The sequence below is a fragment of the Phaseolus vulgaris genome, chromosome 3 (assembly GCF_051622355.1).
Source record: "Phaseolus vulgaris cultivar YP4 chromosome 3, ASM5162235v1, whole genome shotgun sequence".
In the NCBI taxonomy this organism is placed as follows: domain Eukaryota; kingdom Viridiplantae; phylum Streptophyta; class Magnoliopsida; order Fabales; family Fabaceae; genus Phaseolus; species Phaseolus vulgaris.
This window is the reverse complement of record NC_143500.1, coordinates 41,710,846-41,726,142: the sequence shown is the minus strand read 5'-3', so window position 1 is coordinate 41,726,142 and position 15,297 is coordinate 41,710,846. Positions and strand designations below refer to the sequence as shown.

Sequence of the window (15,297 nt, the reverse complement as noted above, 5' to 3'; positions counted from 1 at the left end):
ATAAATTTGGTAGCAAAAACTTGGTAGCTAATTAGATATTAATTTAGAAACCATTTAACAATAATAAAAACTAGTTTAGAAATAAATAAAAATTTAGTTTCTAAAATGGTCTCTAATTTAGTCACTATAGCAACTAATTATTTTTTGTTTCTAAAATTAATTTCTATTTTCATAATTTTCTTGTAGTGACTCTTATTTAAAAAATAATTCATGAATATATATAAAACGTAGTCGATGCTTCGTATGTATTGAAAATAAGTCCAATTAAGCTTAAATTTATTATAAATTTAGATATTTTTAATTGATTTTTTATAAAAAAAAATCTGTATATTTAAAATTTTATATTTATTTTGTATATAATTGAGATAATGTCACTGTTATTTTACATTATTATTTTTTATATATCTTTATATAAAAATGACTTAATTTATTTTTAATTCTTTTATAAGTTTGAGTGTTTTCAATTCGTTTCTATCAAAATTATTTGTTCTATTGAGTGGTAAAAATTAGAAACTTAATTAAAAAATATAATTTTTTTGAATACTTAATACAATAATATATTTTAATATAACTTTAATTAAAAATATTTAAATTTATGAGAGAATGAAAAAATAACTACGTCATTTTTTGATTTTTTTTATATAAAAATACATAAATCATATAACTCAAAATTTTATAATAATAACTTAATTAAAAATATAATTTGTTGATATTTGATAAAATATTTTTTAATAAAAAAGGAATTAAAAATATTGAAAGTTTCCATCCCATCTTCTTGATATAAGAACTGCTTTTAGTTGGGATGCAATGTTTGTTAAACTCCAGGTGCTTATTTTTAAGTAGCAATGTTAACACTTTGGATGGGTCCAACAAATCATTTTTAATGATAAATCATATTTATGTAACAAATAATTTAAAATAAATAAATAATTGATGTAATGTAGGAGTGAATGGTTATTTGTGAGATTTATTTTGTATTGTTCTAAAGTTATTATATTGAAGTGAAAAGCGTTGCTTAACTTATAAGAAATAAGAATAAGTAAGTGTAGTGATCAAAACCATTTAAAACGTGTTAAAAGAGAAAGAGGTACTAGGCTGAAACGATATGAGAGTTTATCTATATGTGATTATTGATACTTTAATTTTGTTTTAATTAATCTCCAAACTTTATCATGCACCTTAATTTTATTCAAATTGATATTTACTATTATTTTTTATAAATAAATATAAAAAAAAAATTTATTATAATTATTTTTTTAAACTTATTAATTTTCTACAATTATTTTTTCTTACGTCTTTGAGTTAAATAATAATTGTAACAGTATATTATTAGTAGTAATAATAATTAAACGAAAATTTATTTAACTCAACTGTTAAAAAAATTATTTATGAAAAATAATAATTTTTAAGAAGTAATTATAATAAAATTAAAGTTTTATATGTCTATTTATAAAAAAGAAAAGTAAGGATCTATTGGAACAAAGTTAAAGTTCAATTATAGATGAACAAATTAATACAAGGATCAATTAAGATAAAATCAAAATTTGAGATTTCTATATGTAAAAGGAGTAAAGTTTTAGGGATTAAATGTTGTTTTCCCTTATTATCATGTACTTTTTTAGAATATTGTAAAAATAAAAACCAAATGATACAAGTTAATTGGATTATGTTAGATCAATGGAGGCATTACAAGTTATTTAAACTTAATTTAGGATTGAAGTAATTAATGAGATAATGTTTTAGCTAAAAATTGATTATAATTGAAGCACGAGTCATCATCCTAGTATGTGAGAGGTAATCAAAGGCGACAACACAAGCAAAGAACACGACAAACATCAAAGTACTGCATGCAGACGCAGTCAACATCTATGTTTGGAATGAGATATATATATAAAAGGATAAAGAAAAAAGATCACACCTCATCGAAGCCCTTTATGATAAAACGAAAGCCCTACTTTTCACATAAGCCACTGCAGAATGCGCAATGAAGGAAGACATGCATGCATGTAAAAACCATCTGCAAAAGTGGAAAGTAAACCAGATAAAAAATTCAAAAGGAGTCTCTTCTTCTTCCTTTATCCCTTTTCCACGTTTGTTTTCCACTCATTTCAAGTTTCCACACCACGCTAAGAAACCTAAACATCTTTCTTATACTAGCCAACAAAAACCAAACCATTCACTTCCCTTTATATATATATTCTTGCCTCTTAACTGATGCTGAGCAACAGCTAGATTAAGATTACTCAAACCCTTCCATTGTATGAATGCTGATCAACCATGGCAACACCAGCACTGGCTTCAATAGTACAGCCAGAGCAGCAACAAGGTGAGCCAGAAGGTGTTCCAAGCACTACTGGTTCTAGCACATGGAAGTCTTCAGGATCTGTTGGTCCGTTTTTTGCTGTCATGTCTGTGCTTGTGATTCTAGCTGTTGTTTCTTGCTATTTGGGTCGCAAGTGGAGTCGAAGGCCGAAAACCCCCTTGGAGAGTATCAGAGGGAGAGGGTTTTTTGGGTGGCTAAAGCGCGTGTGTAGGGAACGTATTGGAAATGATATCGAAGTTGGGGGTGTTGGGGCCAAGGTCATGCATCAAGAAATTGATGATTGTAAGGTCACAGATGGTGAAGTTTCTCACCAAAACACAACCCAAGTTTGTTAGATTTCAACATCATTAATCACATCTCTGTCATACTAATTATCATATAATGTATATTTCAAGATGTTAGTTTAAATCAATCAAGTTTTTTAATTTTGATAAAAACCTAAAATAATTATTGTAAAGTAAGTACAAGAAAGTCTTATTCATTTACCTAAAAACAATAATTAATGTCTATATAAATGCTTCCAATAAATACTCCAATAATGAATGACTTTCTTTTTCTTATAGTGTCTGAGAAGAAGACTTGATGATGGCTCTCTAGCAATAAATAAGAAAAGGAGATGAAATTAATAATGGCGATTTGTTGAACCATGGACATGTGGTGGTGAATTTGAAAAGAACATTAATGCTAACATGCATGTGGTAAGGGATATTAATTAATGCTAACATCAAGTGTGGAATGGTACATTGTGTACGTTCCAACAATAATTAACGTATGGAGACAAATCCAACTGTTTTTCTTTCTCTTTCAATGAATCGAAAATGACAATATTCTAATTAAAAAAGAGTGTGAAGATAAAGCCACCTCAACATAGCTGTAGACTTCAGCTGGAAGAGAGGGAACATCACATTCACATGATTTATATACAATTTTTTTCCTTAATCCAACTACACTGTCTTTTAAGAATAAAATATATCTTTTAAAAATAAAATTATAATAAATTTCAAAATCAATACAACTATTTTAAAAATTAAACTATAGTGGTACTAGAATGAAACATCGTAGATAGGAAACTTCATGAGGGCACAGTAGTTAATCTTATATAACCACCGACGCGGTTTCTGTTCCCATGCTCCAGCTCACACATCCACGTCTCCTTCTCCTTTTCCCTTTGTTTCTCGTTCTTCGCATTGCAAATTCTGCATATTCATCACTACTTACCATGTCAAAGCTTCAAGTGCACCAAGTGAACCAACTGAGAGAGATATTTGGAAGATTTGACATGGACTCAGATGGGAGTTTAACGATGTTGGAGCTTGCAGCGCTTCTGAGGGCACTGGGGCTGAAGCCTTCGGGGGACCAAGTCCAAGCACTGTTGGCCAACATGGACTCAAACGGCAATGGGAAAGTGGAGTTTGAGGAGTTGGTGAGGGCCATTTTGGCTGACATAAACGAACAGGTTTTGGTGAACCAGGAACAGCTCCTAGGGGTGTTCAAGTACTTCGATCGCGACGGCAATGGTTTCATAACGGCGGCGGAGTTGGCCGGGGCCATGGCCAAAATGGGGCAGCCTCTCACGTACCGAGAGCTCACAGAGATGATCAGAGAGGCTGACACTGATGGCGATGGCGTTATTAGCTTCACTGAGTTTGCCTCCATCATGGCTCGCTCTGCTTCTGATTTTCTTGGCCTCTCCTTCCGCTGACCTGTATATTCGTTTCATACATTTTCCTTTTCATTGATTTTGTAGCTTCTTTTGAATGATTTAAGCAAATAAGGGTTCTTGGTTTCTACTACAATGCTACTCATGTTTTTTCTGTCAGAAAAAATATTTTTGATATTCTGAACTGAAGAAAAATATGGAATGAAGAATTAACACTATATAATATTTTTACGAATCCTCCAACATATTTAGATAATCAGAAAATATAAGACACCAAATATACTTATTTATTTATTTTATGAAATATTAAAAAAATTGCAGCTTTTTTCTGTTATATATGAATTTCGTTACACTTTTCCTCTAAATATGGAAATTAATTACTGATTTATAAATGAATATTAAAACTTATCCATAATTTCTGCAATTTTGAACATTATTTTCATCTTAATTTCTAATATATTTTCTTGTAACCAATACTTTTTAAGTAATTTATATGATGTTTTCTTTCTAAGGAATTTTGTTTAAGAATTTTTAAAATTTTATTATTTTATATTTATTTCTTTTTTCTTTTTTACCTTTTTCTCTATCTCTCTTATCCCTTAGTCAAAAGTTTAACTTTTTTCCTAGTCGAGATATTCTAAAATATTAAAATAAGAAGTTGTCTAAAATATTAAAATACGACGTTGTCAAGGTCAATAGTGATAAATTTTATAATGAATATTTATAAGTGAAAATTGAGATAATAAATTAAATGCTATAACTTAATTTTCTCAGTCATCACAAGTACCATCGTAATTTTGTTTGCCATTATTATAATCAGTGATAGTGTTTAACAAATATTGTTGTTTTGTTATCGTCTACGTTGTCTTATCATTCACTATTTAGTTTATCTTATACTTTCAACCTATCACATATTATAAGTTCAAGTCTTAAACATGTACTAGGATCAATCATGCATCCAAAATTGTTTACCAGGAGAGAGATATATATGTCGTTTGTGAAAAATAAATTATTCTTAGTGTTTGTATCTCAAGATGATTATACTTTCTTGATACAGATAAGAACAACATAAACCTGTCACTTATTGAAATAATTTTATCATAATAGTTTTACTTTCTCAATAAATTCACTAGTTTTAATTAAAAGTTAAAAAAACATTTCATGAAAAACTAAAAACATTAATTAATATATTTTATAGAGAGAAAAAACCGATCACTGTGGTCATCTTAGTACATGGTTAGTTTTGCATACAAAACTTTGTTAGTGTTATTTGATCTCAATCAGGGTTTATCAGGCTAAAGGACTAAGTGATTCTGCGTGATTTGTTTAGGTACGTGATGTTTCACTTTGAACATTGTTATTGTTATCATTACATTTTCGTTATGCATGAATTTGACACCCAGAAACAATCAAGATGTTTCTGTAACCATGAAATTCTGTTGTGCGTTTTAAAAAGCCAAAAATTGAAATTATATTCACCCAATGATCGCAGGACAAAGATACAGAATGTTAGGAAGAATGTGTACCATGAAAGAATGAATCAATATATTCTTCTATCCTAGGATAAAATACATCATACATTGTTGTTGACCATAGCCCTCTTTCTAATCTCGAAGCAGCCAGATTTTATCATAATCTTCTCAACAAAAAATACCAACGACAGACTGCTTTATTGTGCTTTGTTTAAGGATTCATGTCATGCAGCATAAGGAAAACGGTCCTTTACCTTAAATATGTACAAGGTTTGTAACCTATGGAAAAATTTACACCCTTGTTTTTTGTTTTTCTTTTTACCAATGAATCCAAAGGGGATGACAACAACAACAACAAAATTCTGGTTATCGGTCCTCAAACTGCCCTTCAGAATGGTTGGATGATTCAAGTATTGTGGATGCTGTTTCAGGTCTTGATGATGATTCAACTCTTCTGGATGCATTAAAACGTTTGGATGCTTCCAAACGAGCTGTGAATCCAACTGTTGTGTGTCTTATTGATCGCTGCCTTACCATATTGCAGTATTCTGGATCACTTGTTTGGCCGTCTTTCCTTATCCATTGAATCATTTGATGATACATGGGGAAGAAACGCATTTGGATGGACGCATAGACGAAATATGGAAGGAGGGAGGCAATGAGAATGAGCAAAGTGATAATCCAGAAATATGGTGCTGGTGCAAGAGCTTCAATGAAGACCTTATAGGCAGTGGTGGAGAAGGAAGGGTCTATGGCTCCATATGCCAAGAGGAATATATACCAGAATATAATGCTTCCCCAGATGAATATATGTTGTACATAAGTGAAGTAAGTGATAGATAATGCCATTTGGCAATTCACCACCCACACAACACAGGTGTACATGGTGGCACCAAGAACTTCCAGCTCCACAACTTCACCTCCTTTGCGGAATGCCTGCTGTTCCATGGCATGGATGCAAAAGAAGAATATTATGGCAGAAGTCACAACTCCATTAACTACCCAACCGATGATCCGTTTCCAGCTAAATAGGATGTTTTGGATGCCTTCTTGGTACAATAATGGAAACTGTAAAATGAAAGCAAAACAAAGGTTTCATGAGAAGACTACAAACATGTATTTTTGAACTATATCGTGAAGCTACTGAATTCGGAGGCCTACCTTGAGACATAATTTGGAAGAGACATCCTGATCAAAGACTCCCAATGCAATTACAGGAAGTGAAGTGAAGAATACATTATATAGGGACATGAACCAATCATTGTATGCAGCTTGCCCGGAGAATGAGGCATATATCTCAAAGAAGAACAGAGTGAAGCCGAAGGCAATATTCTTGTAAAAGAAGTAGCAGATCTGCCAAACAAAAGGTCAAGTTTGTCACAAACCAAAATAATTGTAGTAATCTTAGTTGAACAAAGACTTTGCAATATGGTGTCATCAGTGCAATTACATGTCAAATTAAGAATCTTATAATATTATGTAACATATGTGAAGACAAGGCAAGATTGTTACCATTGATGATATCCTTCTGTAACACCAATGTCCGTGCACAAGAAGTAACCGCTCAAGAAACCGAAATTGGGCTATTGCAATATCACTTGACATAACAGCCTGGAAGTTTTAATGAAACAGACAAGTAAAAACATAAGAAACAAAAAATTAAAAACAATACAAATTCAGGGTCGGGGTTAATGAAATAAAGGAAAAAAATATGCAAGATATTAGAAATTTACCTGCATGCCTTCCACACCACTGATACCAATTCCAATGTCTGCTTCTTGGAGCATTCCAACATCATTTGCCCCATCTCCAATAGCTAGTGTTGTACTGCCAGTTCTCATCTTCACCAGTCTTGTAACCTGCATTATTATTTAGAAGATATTTTAGAGACTGTGCATGGAAAACCACCAAAGGATGAGACTATGATTTGCTCTTAAATATAATATAGCTTTGCGGTAAAAATATCTTTGCCTTGTTGATCATCATAAACTTCAATAGATTTATTTCAAGTAAAACATCAAATTCAAGCCTAACTATAACACAATAACTAGAAGACAAACTTGTGCAACCTGAACTTTTATATATGAAGATAAATAGTACATAGCTGGAGTTTTTTTGGAAAAAAGAACTTACAAGTGCTTTCTGCTTGGGAGAGGATCGACAGCAGATAACAGATGCACAGCCAATGGCAAGTTCGAGGAACAAATCACTTACACCATCTTCTAGTGCATATGTAAGAGACTTCCCATCAATGATCAGGGCTAAGGCCTCATAATTTTCATCTGATGAAGAAAGTAATGCACTTGCCTCCCTTAATTGACGAATAACACTTGACTTAATTGCCTGAAAAATCAATAAGATTCCATGAGCCCATCAATACATATTGAACTATAAAAACAAGAAAAATCCACCCTCCTCCTCCCAATAACCTGGCATGCAATCCAACTGATAAATTTTGTACATCTAGTTATAATATTCAGTTTTGCAAGTCCCTTTGTAGCACATTCTAATTCATACATGTTATATATGGGATCTCCCTGTTGAACTTAAGTAAAATAACAACCTAAAGAGCATGCAATCATCTCATGACATGATAAATGGCAATCAGTATCTGTTGACAGAAGTTAAGGATCAGAGTTGTTTACCACATCAGCAGCAGACTTGTCCTCCATTTTCTCCAATGCTTTGTTTTCTGGAGTATCTGAGCTAATTATAATTTGTTTCATTCCTTGTCTGAGTAAACTACAAGAAAATCTGCAACCACACAGAAATTTCCAAATCAGTGACCTCATATTGCTTGCACACACAATTCCAAAATTTATTGATAATTTTTTGCACTTACCCTATATTAATTGCTGTCTCCATTTTATCACCAGTTAAAACCCATAGCTTAATTCCAGCCTGTGCTAGCTTGTCAATGCATTCAGGAACCTGTGCAACATGAACTGATTCATAAGAACACAATATATAGAACTATTATAATAAACTTATTGTGATAATAGAATAAGACAAGGAAATTTTCAAAAAATGATGAATTAAAAAATGTCAAAATTGTGATCACAAAATTTCAATTATATGTGATCACAAAATTGTGGTCAGTTGAACACTCCAGCATAAAAAGAGACCTGTTTCACTCTACTTTCATTAAGTAACACAGTATTTAGAGCATACCCCGTCTTGTAGTTTGTCTTCAACTGCAGTAGCACCAAGAAGAATTAAATCCTTCTCAATATTTTGTATTATGCCGTCAACAATCTGCTCCTGGTCTGCACTCACTAAGTTCTTGGCCTCTGTGAACTCTTTATTAAATTGATAGTACTCTTCCTCATTAAGTTCACGATATGCAAGTATCAAGGTCCTCAAACCAGAATCAGCATATTCACTGATATGTTGCCTGGTGTTCTCTTCAAAATCCCTTCCATTCTTTGCAATTCGTTCAAACATTACACTGATTGAGAAATTCAGAAAAGTAAAGCAATTTAATATTATGAACTTTTAAAACAAATTGAATGATGCTTACATAGTTTATTTAGGATAGCCAAGTATGATATTACAAACCTGTCAGCGCCTTTGCTGAGAAGCAACAGTTTCCCCTCCTTATCTCTTACAATTACAGACATCCGCTTCCTTGCACTACTAAACTCCAATACATTCAAAATTTTGTAGGACCTGGAAAAGTGAAATTATATGCCATTTTTAATACACAATTCAAGTTTCGATTGCATTTATATATGTGAATAACAAGATGTCAGACAATTAAACCTTCACATTTAATCTCAATAACCTCACCTTTCAGTTTTCAGGCCTGTTATCGGGTCTAATTCACGCAGTGAAATTGCTGTATGTGTCCTTTCATAAAATTCAAATCCAAGTTCCCTGGCTGCAATCACAAAAGCTGCCTCATCTGGTGATTCAGCTTCATATGAAACCTTACCAGTTCCTTCATCAATTTCAGGAATTGCAGTGTGGCATACAGCCAGCAGTCTTAGGAAGTTCTGGATTACATTGGCATTGGGTTCTTTGATCCAACTTCCGTTCAAGATCCTTTCATCCATAAAGTTAAACCCTTTAATGGATGACTTTGATTCACCAACCTTTGCAATGTTTTTTACTTCTTTCAACTCTTGAACTGAATCTGATTCATGTCTCCTAGATAGAGCTCTCTCAACTTCTGTAACTCCTCGTCCGTAAGCAACCCCAGCAATAGAACACTTGATAAATTCCATAGAATTGCAAGTCAAAGTTCCTGTCTTATCTGAAAGTATGGTATCAACTTGGCCAAGTTCTTCATTCAAATTTGATGTACGAGCATGTGCTGGCTTGTCAGTTTCCGCATAATACATATTCACATCCTGGTTGATGAAAATGCTTTGAAGAACCTTCACAATTTCAATGGATACATACAAGGAAATCGGAATCAAGTAACTATACAACATAAGTGCTGTCAGGAAATGCAGAATTGCAGCAGCTACTGGTTCATTAGGATCATAGTAAATTTCGGTATCATCTGGTCTAAGGTACCATCTCTTCATTCTTCCATTTTCAATATCATCATTTGTTATAACCCCAAAGAATATGGACCCAATGAAAGAAATCAGAATAAGTAGAAAGAAGAGGCAGTAGATAATCTTATCCATCCTTTTCTCAATTTTGCTTCTCTTGGATGGAGGGTCTGTTGCATTCTGCATAACCTTTGTATCATGTCCAGTAAAGATTACCACACCATAAACAAAATCTGTGTTCCTCAGCTTAGAGTCCCTGAGAAGTAGCTGTTGAGGTGCAAGAGGATACTGTTGATCATCAAGCTCCATACTTCCAACAAATGTGTACAAATTTGCATTTGGATCTTCACATGTGATGACAGACCTGAAATTTTGAAAGCTCGAGTCTTCTTGCAACTTTGAAGTTCCTTCCAATGCTTGTTTCAGTTTCAGATTTGTCTCTCCATCAAGATTCATAGTCTCAACATAGCAAATTGCATCATCATAATTTGACGCGAGTAAGATGAGATCAGCAGGAAAAAATTCATCTTTTTCCACCCTCACCACATCTCCAACTTTCAAATCCCTCCATTTAGAATAGGCAAAATCACCACTTCCACCATGCACTTTAACTTTTCTGTTATTCATCTCTATATCCTGATGAAATTACAAAACAATATCATCGGCCTGGGATTAATCAAGAGTAGCAGAAAACGTAACCATTTTGTTTTTTATGAAACAAAAAAAGTTCATTAACATTAATGCAACCCTATTACCTATTTCTGAAAAGAAGTTCTGCACATGCCAATAAGAGAAAAGCTATCTGACCTATGTGCAAGCTTGAATTTAGCACAGAAACCCCTAAGCCTCTCACAATTTCACTTGCCGCATGAACTCTCATCATAAATTTCCCAACTAATTAGTAAAGACTGTACTCAATACATCAGCAATCAATAGCCACATGTTCTAGTCTAGGATAATGGATTGAACATTCCAAAATTTTAGCCAAAATGCCTATAATCCATAACTACCCATCACAGATATGCAATCTACCTAACAACATAAGATAAGAGAACAGACACCCTTTGAACCAAGATGATATAAAAAATTACAGAACATTACCTGTTGTTTCCTCCTAAAATCCTCAATGAACTCTTTGACCATTGTGGCAGCTACCACAACCAGTAGAGGGACAACATTACTGACGCCAGAGTAAGGAGATACTGGAAAGAAAGACAAAACTGCACAAACGAGGAAGTAGAAATTTGCAACCCTCCTGAACTGCTCAAACAAGGACTTGGGGAGGAACGTGGCCAATGTATACTTAGTTGTTCTGACATAATTGTCACCATAATTGAGAAGACTCGAGGTGGCACGTTCAGGGTCATTGCAATAGACTATCCTTGAGAAGCCAGGGCCTCCAATCAGTGAATGTTCTTCCTTCATGGAAGCCTTCCCACACGTGAATGCATGGATTCTGCCGAAGTGGTGCCTCCTCCTTCTCCCCCCAGCCATGGCTCAAACTCTTACCAAAAGCTCACCAACTTATCAGATGTGTCCTTCAAGTTTCAAACCCAGCTCCAACAAGTCAAAGACCCTCAAACCAGTTGTGAAAATCAAGAAAGATATGTGTGAACCAATGAAATGGAAGCAACAAAAGAATAAAACAGCTGAAAGGAAGTGATTTGCAGAGGGTGGATGAGAAAGACAGAAGTCTTGAGCAGAAACAAGGAGAAAAAGGTGTTCTTTATATGTATCTGTACAAATATGATAAACCCAGAAAAGAAAAAAACACAGGTTCCTTTGAGAGAGCTGAAAGGTATAACTTTGGAATGAAAGTGGGAGAAAGAAGGCAACCTATTATGTGTTTGATTGAGTTGGAAGCTGAATTGTGACTGCCCTCCCAGTTTGACTCGCCGTGGCTAACAAGAATAGACTTTTCAACGTGCACATGGGAATGGATCCTTCTCTTAACCCCTCTCCATACTCGCTTTTTAAGACATTATAAACAAATACAAATACATTAAAAAAACAACTAATAATTATCTAATTTTGTTTTTTTCCCTCTGGAACCAGGGACATTCAAGCACAAATAATACCTGAAGGATTTCTAACAAATAACAGATACTATTCATTTGGGAATGCCAATTCATCACATTGGATTAACTATGTTGGATTTCACAAATTAGCATGTAAAAGTATTTTTGGAAAAAAAAGAAAAGAGACATTTTTTTCTTTCTTTTACAAGAATAGTGAATAGCGGAATCTCCATGAAAGTCAAGGTAGAGCCAATGGTGAAATGTAATACGTGTGGCCATGGCAGCACACCACTTCTAGAAACTCTTTTTAATTTAGTAAACAAAACAAGACATGGTTCTAGGATTTCGAATGAGACATTTTTCAATGAACCATTAATGAACCAAAACAAAATTAATTGTAACAGGTGGATTTATTTCATGTAAAATGTTGCTTTGATTAATTAAGCCAGTGAAATAAAAGAGGACAGAATTAAATGTAAAAAGACTCAATTTTCTTCTTACATTAAGGCGTGAAATAATCAAATATTTTTCCATTTATTTCATTTTAATCAAATAATTTCCTTTCATTGGTTTTTTCAGTTTGGTTCCATTGTACCAAATTTCGAAGGAGTATTTGGGAAGATTACAAAAAGTCTAACATATGACGCAGACGAAGAAAACAAAAAATGTTTTAAGGATGCGTGGGAAAAGGTCAAAGAAGCCATTCACATGCTTTGGTTAGTTGTCTAATAAATCAAGCACACTTCCTCTTTTTCATTCGATGATGCACAAATATTAAATTAAAGAAGATCCTTTTTTCCAGATTCACCTATGCCTTTTATAGCTGTATAAACCAAAAATTAAATGAAAAAATAGATAAAGGTGATTGTTGATTATGGTAAATCCAAAACAAGTGACTAACTCATATGGTTGGATTATATTTTTAATCTGAAATTTAAGATGATTTTTTGTTTCAGTCTTCTCAAATATTTTTTAAGAAAAATACGACTAAATTAAAATGTTAGTAAGGTGTTGTTTGTGTTGTATTGGATTTGGTCTTTCTCTTATTTATAAGATCGTTTAGGGAGTCAAATTAAAATGTTTAAAATCTTACAAAAACAACTATTTTTTTTCTTACTAATACTCTAAAGAAATAAAAAAAAATGCGTGTAGCGTTTGGGTACGAAATTTTCATGGTATTAAAATTAATGACGTGAAAGTTATACGTATTAATTTTGATTATACGTGGATTCATGGTATCCGAACATGCATCCAAAAATGTAGGTAGTACGCTGTAACTTTTATAATATTTGGATAAGGATAGAGGAGAAAGAAAGTTAATTATGTGTTTTATTTTCTTTTATTAAACAAAACAAAATCGATTTTGAAAATTCAAGATTTAAATTATGAGTACTATTTTTTTGTTTTTAATTTAACTTTAAAATAAGTTTCTGTTTCTTACTTTATATAATAAAAAATTTCATTTAGCTTTGATGAATCTCAAAAAGAAATATAAATTTCATCATTTAAATTTGTAACACTTGAAAACACTTCTAGAAAAGAGAAAAGAAATTTTGAACTTTCTCCCACTTAAATATCATTTAATTAGTTCATGGACAGTCTGTTTTTGTTTCGGTCAAGGGTCATGCACATTGAGCAAAGACATTTATTATATTTTCACTTATATTTGTTTTAATTAAATACTAAATATTATTTTTAATTAAATACTATCCATTTTAATTAAATATAAATATTCTTCATAAACTTTTATTAAATTTCAAAAATTATAACAAAATAATCAAATCATTATATATTTTAATGTATTTAGAAAAGACTATATTACATCCATTTTAATTTATATAAGATATAAATTAATTCTGTGTTAGGCAAAAAGAATAATGGTTAAAGCTAAATTCAATCATAGTACACGTGCAATTAGAAACTAAAAAAGTTTATGAATTTTTTTATTGAGACACTGGTAATTATTCCATCAATCAATTTTTAAGTCAATTTCTAATACCAGCCTCTATATTTTTTATCTTAAAAAGTATAATTTTAAATTTAAAATGCAAACATAAATAATAAAAATTCTATTAAGAAAATTCTAAACTAAATACGCCAATTTATGAATGTGTAATCTAACTAAATTTTATAAAACATAAACAAGAAATTAAAAATTTCAATACTAAAATATAGGGAACTAATCATATTGAGTCGATAAATTTGTATTGCATCAACAGCTAATATTAGTAGTTATGTGTAGAGTTAATAAATCATGCAGCGAGATTTTAAACTTTGGAAAATAAAAAATGAAAGACAATAGAACGAGAGAGAATACAATGAATTTAAAATAAATAAATAACATTTTATAAGTGAAAAAATGACATAAAAGTAAAGGATTTGACCAATGAATGAAAATAGATAAGATATCAAATACATTAAGTTATTTCAGTCTGCATTAAATGTTTGACAATGTCAATATACTTTGAGTATAATCATTTAAGACATTACTCATTCTTTAATTATGCTATAAGTTTTATTTATTATTTTATTACATGATTCTAAAAAGAAGATCCCAAAATGAATGGTAGTTATGTGTTTGTTATTTTACGGTGGCAATGCAATGAAAGTTTGACTCGTCTTCTTAGAATATGGGTTTGCAGTTTATTCGGTTAGTTATTTTAATTTAATTGTTTAAATATTTTTTATTTTAGTATATATATAAAATAAATATTTCTAAATTTTAATTAATATATAAATAAATAAATTAAAAATTATTATTTTTGCATGTTAAATTATTTTGTTATGTGATAAATCATTGAAATTTAATTAATTTATAAATGTTAATAATTTAAATTATGAATGACAAAGTTCGATACATCTAAGCGCAGTGTGGGACGAGTTGTATATTTCAACTTACTAACCTGTTTAGACAAGTTTTGCACAACCCACATTCCATATGGACTAAATGCGGAACGACGCGGGTTGGTCCACATAACTTGTGTGTAACTTAAAAATTTATAAATTTTTTTCTACATCTCAAATTTTCTTCATACCATCTCATATTTTATATTCTAAAATTTTTATTTACATTTTATTACATATATCATGAAAATAATATTATTAAACTATTTATTTATATGAGACTAACTATCTCAATTTTTTCTTGAATTGTATTCAACTTTCTTCTATGTTACATTACATTTACCCCCTTGCTTCCATGAATGTACTGTTTAAGAGGAAGGATGTGAGTGGATATCCATGGTTTGGATCAAGGGATGTGTAGGGAAGTGAATGAGAGGATATACCTGTGAACAGTAAATATCGTCTCCCCTCAAAATGA

The 15,297-nt window shown here is 31.6% G+C and overlaps 3 protein-coding genes across 3 annotated transcripts; 2 read left to right on the top strand and 1 right to left on the bottom strand.

Annotated features, from left to right (window-relative positions):
- Positions 1-2,198: 2,198 nt before the first annotated feature.
- Positions 2,199-2,760, top strand: LOC137805631 (uncharacterized). The gene has a single exon (XM_068605572.2). It carries the CDS (start codon positions 2,278-2,280, stop codon positions 2,656-2,658), a length of 381 nt encoding a protein of 126 aa, XP_068461673.2. The 5' UTR covers positions 2,199-2,277; the 3' UTR covers positions 2,659-2,760.
- Positions 2,761-3,378: 618 nt separating this feature from the next.
- LOC137807672 (putative calcium-binding protein CML16) lies at positions 3,379-4,119 on the top strand. Its single transcript, XM_068608421.2, has one exon. The coding sequence runs from the start codon at positions 3,450-3,452 to the stop codon at positions 4,023-4,025; it is 576 nt and encodes a 191-aa protein (XP_068464522.1). The 5' UTR covers positions 3,379-3,449; the 3' UTR covers positions 4,026-4,119.
- A 1,385-nt stretch (positions 4,120-5,504) lies between these two features.
- LOC137807671 (phospholipid-transporting ATPase 10) lies at positions 5,505-11,921 on the bottom strand. The gene is made up of 11 exons (XM_068608420.2): positions 11,059-11,921; positions 9,245-10,593; positions 9,014-9,124; positions 8,627-8,903; positions 8,298-8,386; positions 8,101-8,209; positions 7,589-7,798; positions 7,189-7,314; positions 6,968-7,066; positions 6,617-6,808; positions 5,505-6,523 (listed from the first exon to the last, which is right to left on the bottom strand). Exons 1-11 carry the CDS (start codon positions 11,449-11,451, stop codon positions 5,822-5,824), a joined length of 3,657 nt encoding a protein of 1,218 aa, XP_068464521.2. The 5' UTR covers positions 11,452-11,921; the 3' UTR covers positions 5,505-5,821.
- Positions 11,922-15,297: the final 3,376 nt, after the last annotated feature.

Coding starts and splice junctions, on each gene's coding strand:
- LOC137805631 (XM_068605572.2), top strand. CDS start 2,278: ATGGCAACACCAGCACTGGCTTCAATAGTACAGCCAGAGCAGCAACAA.
- LOC137807672 (XM_068608421.2), top strand. CDS start 3,450: ATGCTCCAGCTCACACATCCACGTCTCCTTCTCCTTTTCCCTTTGTTT.
- LOC137807671 (XM_068608420.2), bottom strand. CDS start 11,451: ATGGCTGGGGGGAGAAGGAGGAGGCACCACTTCGGCAGAATCCATGCA. Junction 8,387..8,626: donor AAGACAAACTACAAGACGGG/GTATGCTCTAAA, acceptor CATGTTGCACAG/GTTCCTGAATGCATTGACAA. Junction 7,315..7,588: donor CTCCCAAGCAGAAAGCACTT/GTAAGTTCTTTT, acceptor ATAATAATGCAG/GTTACAAGACTGGTGAAGAT.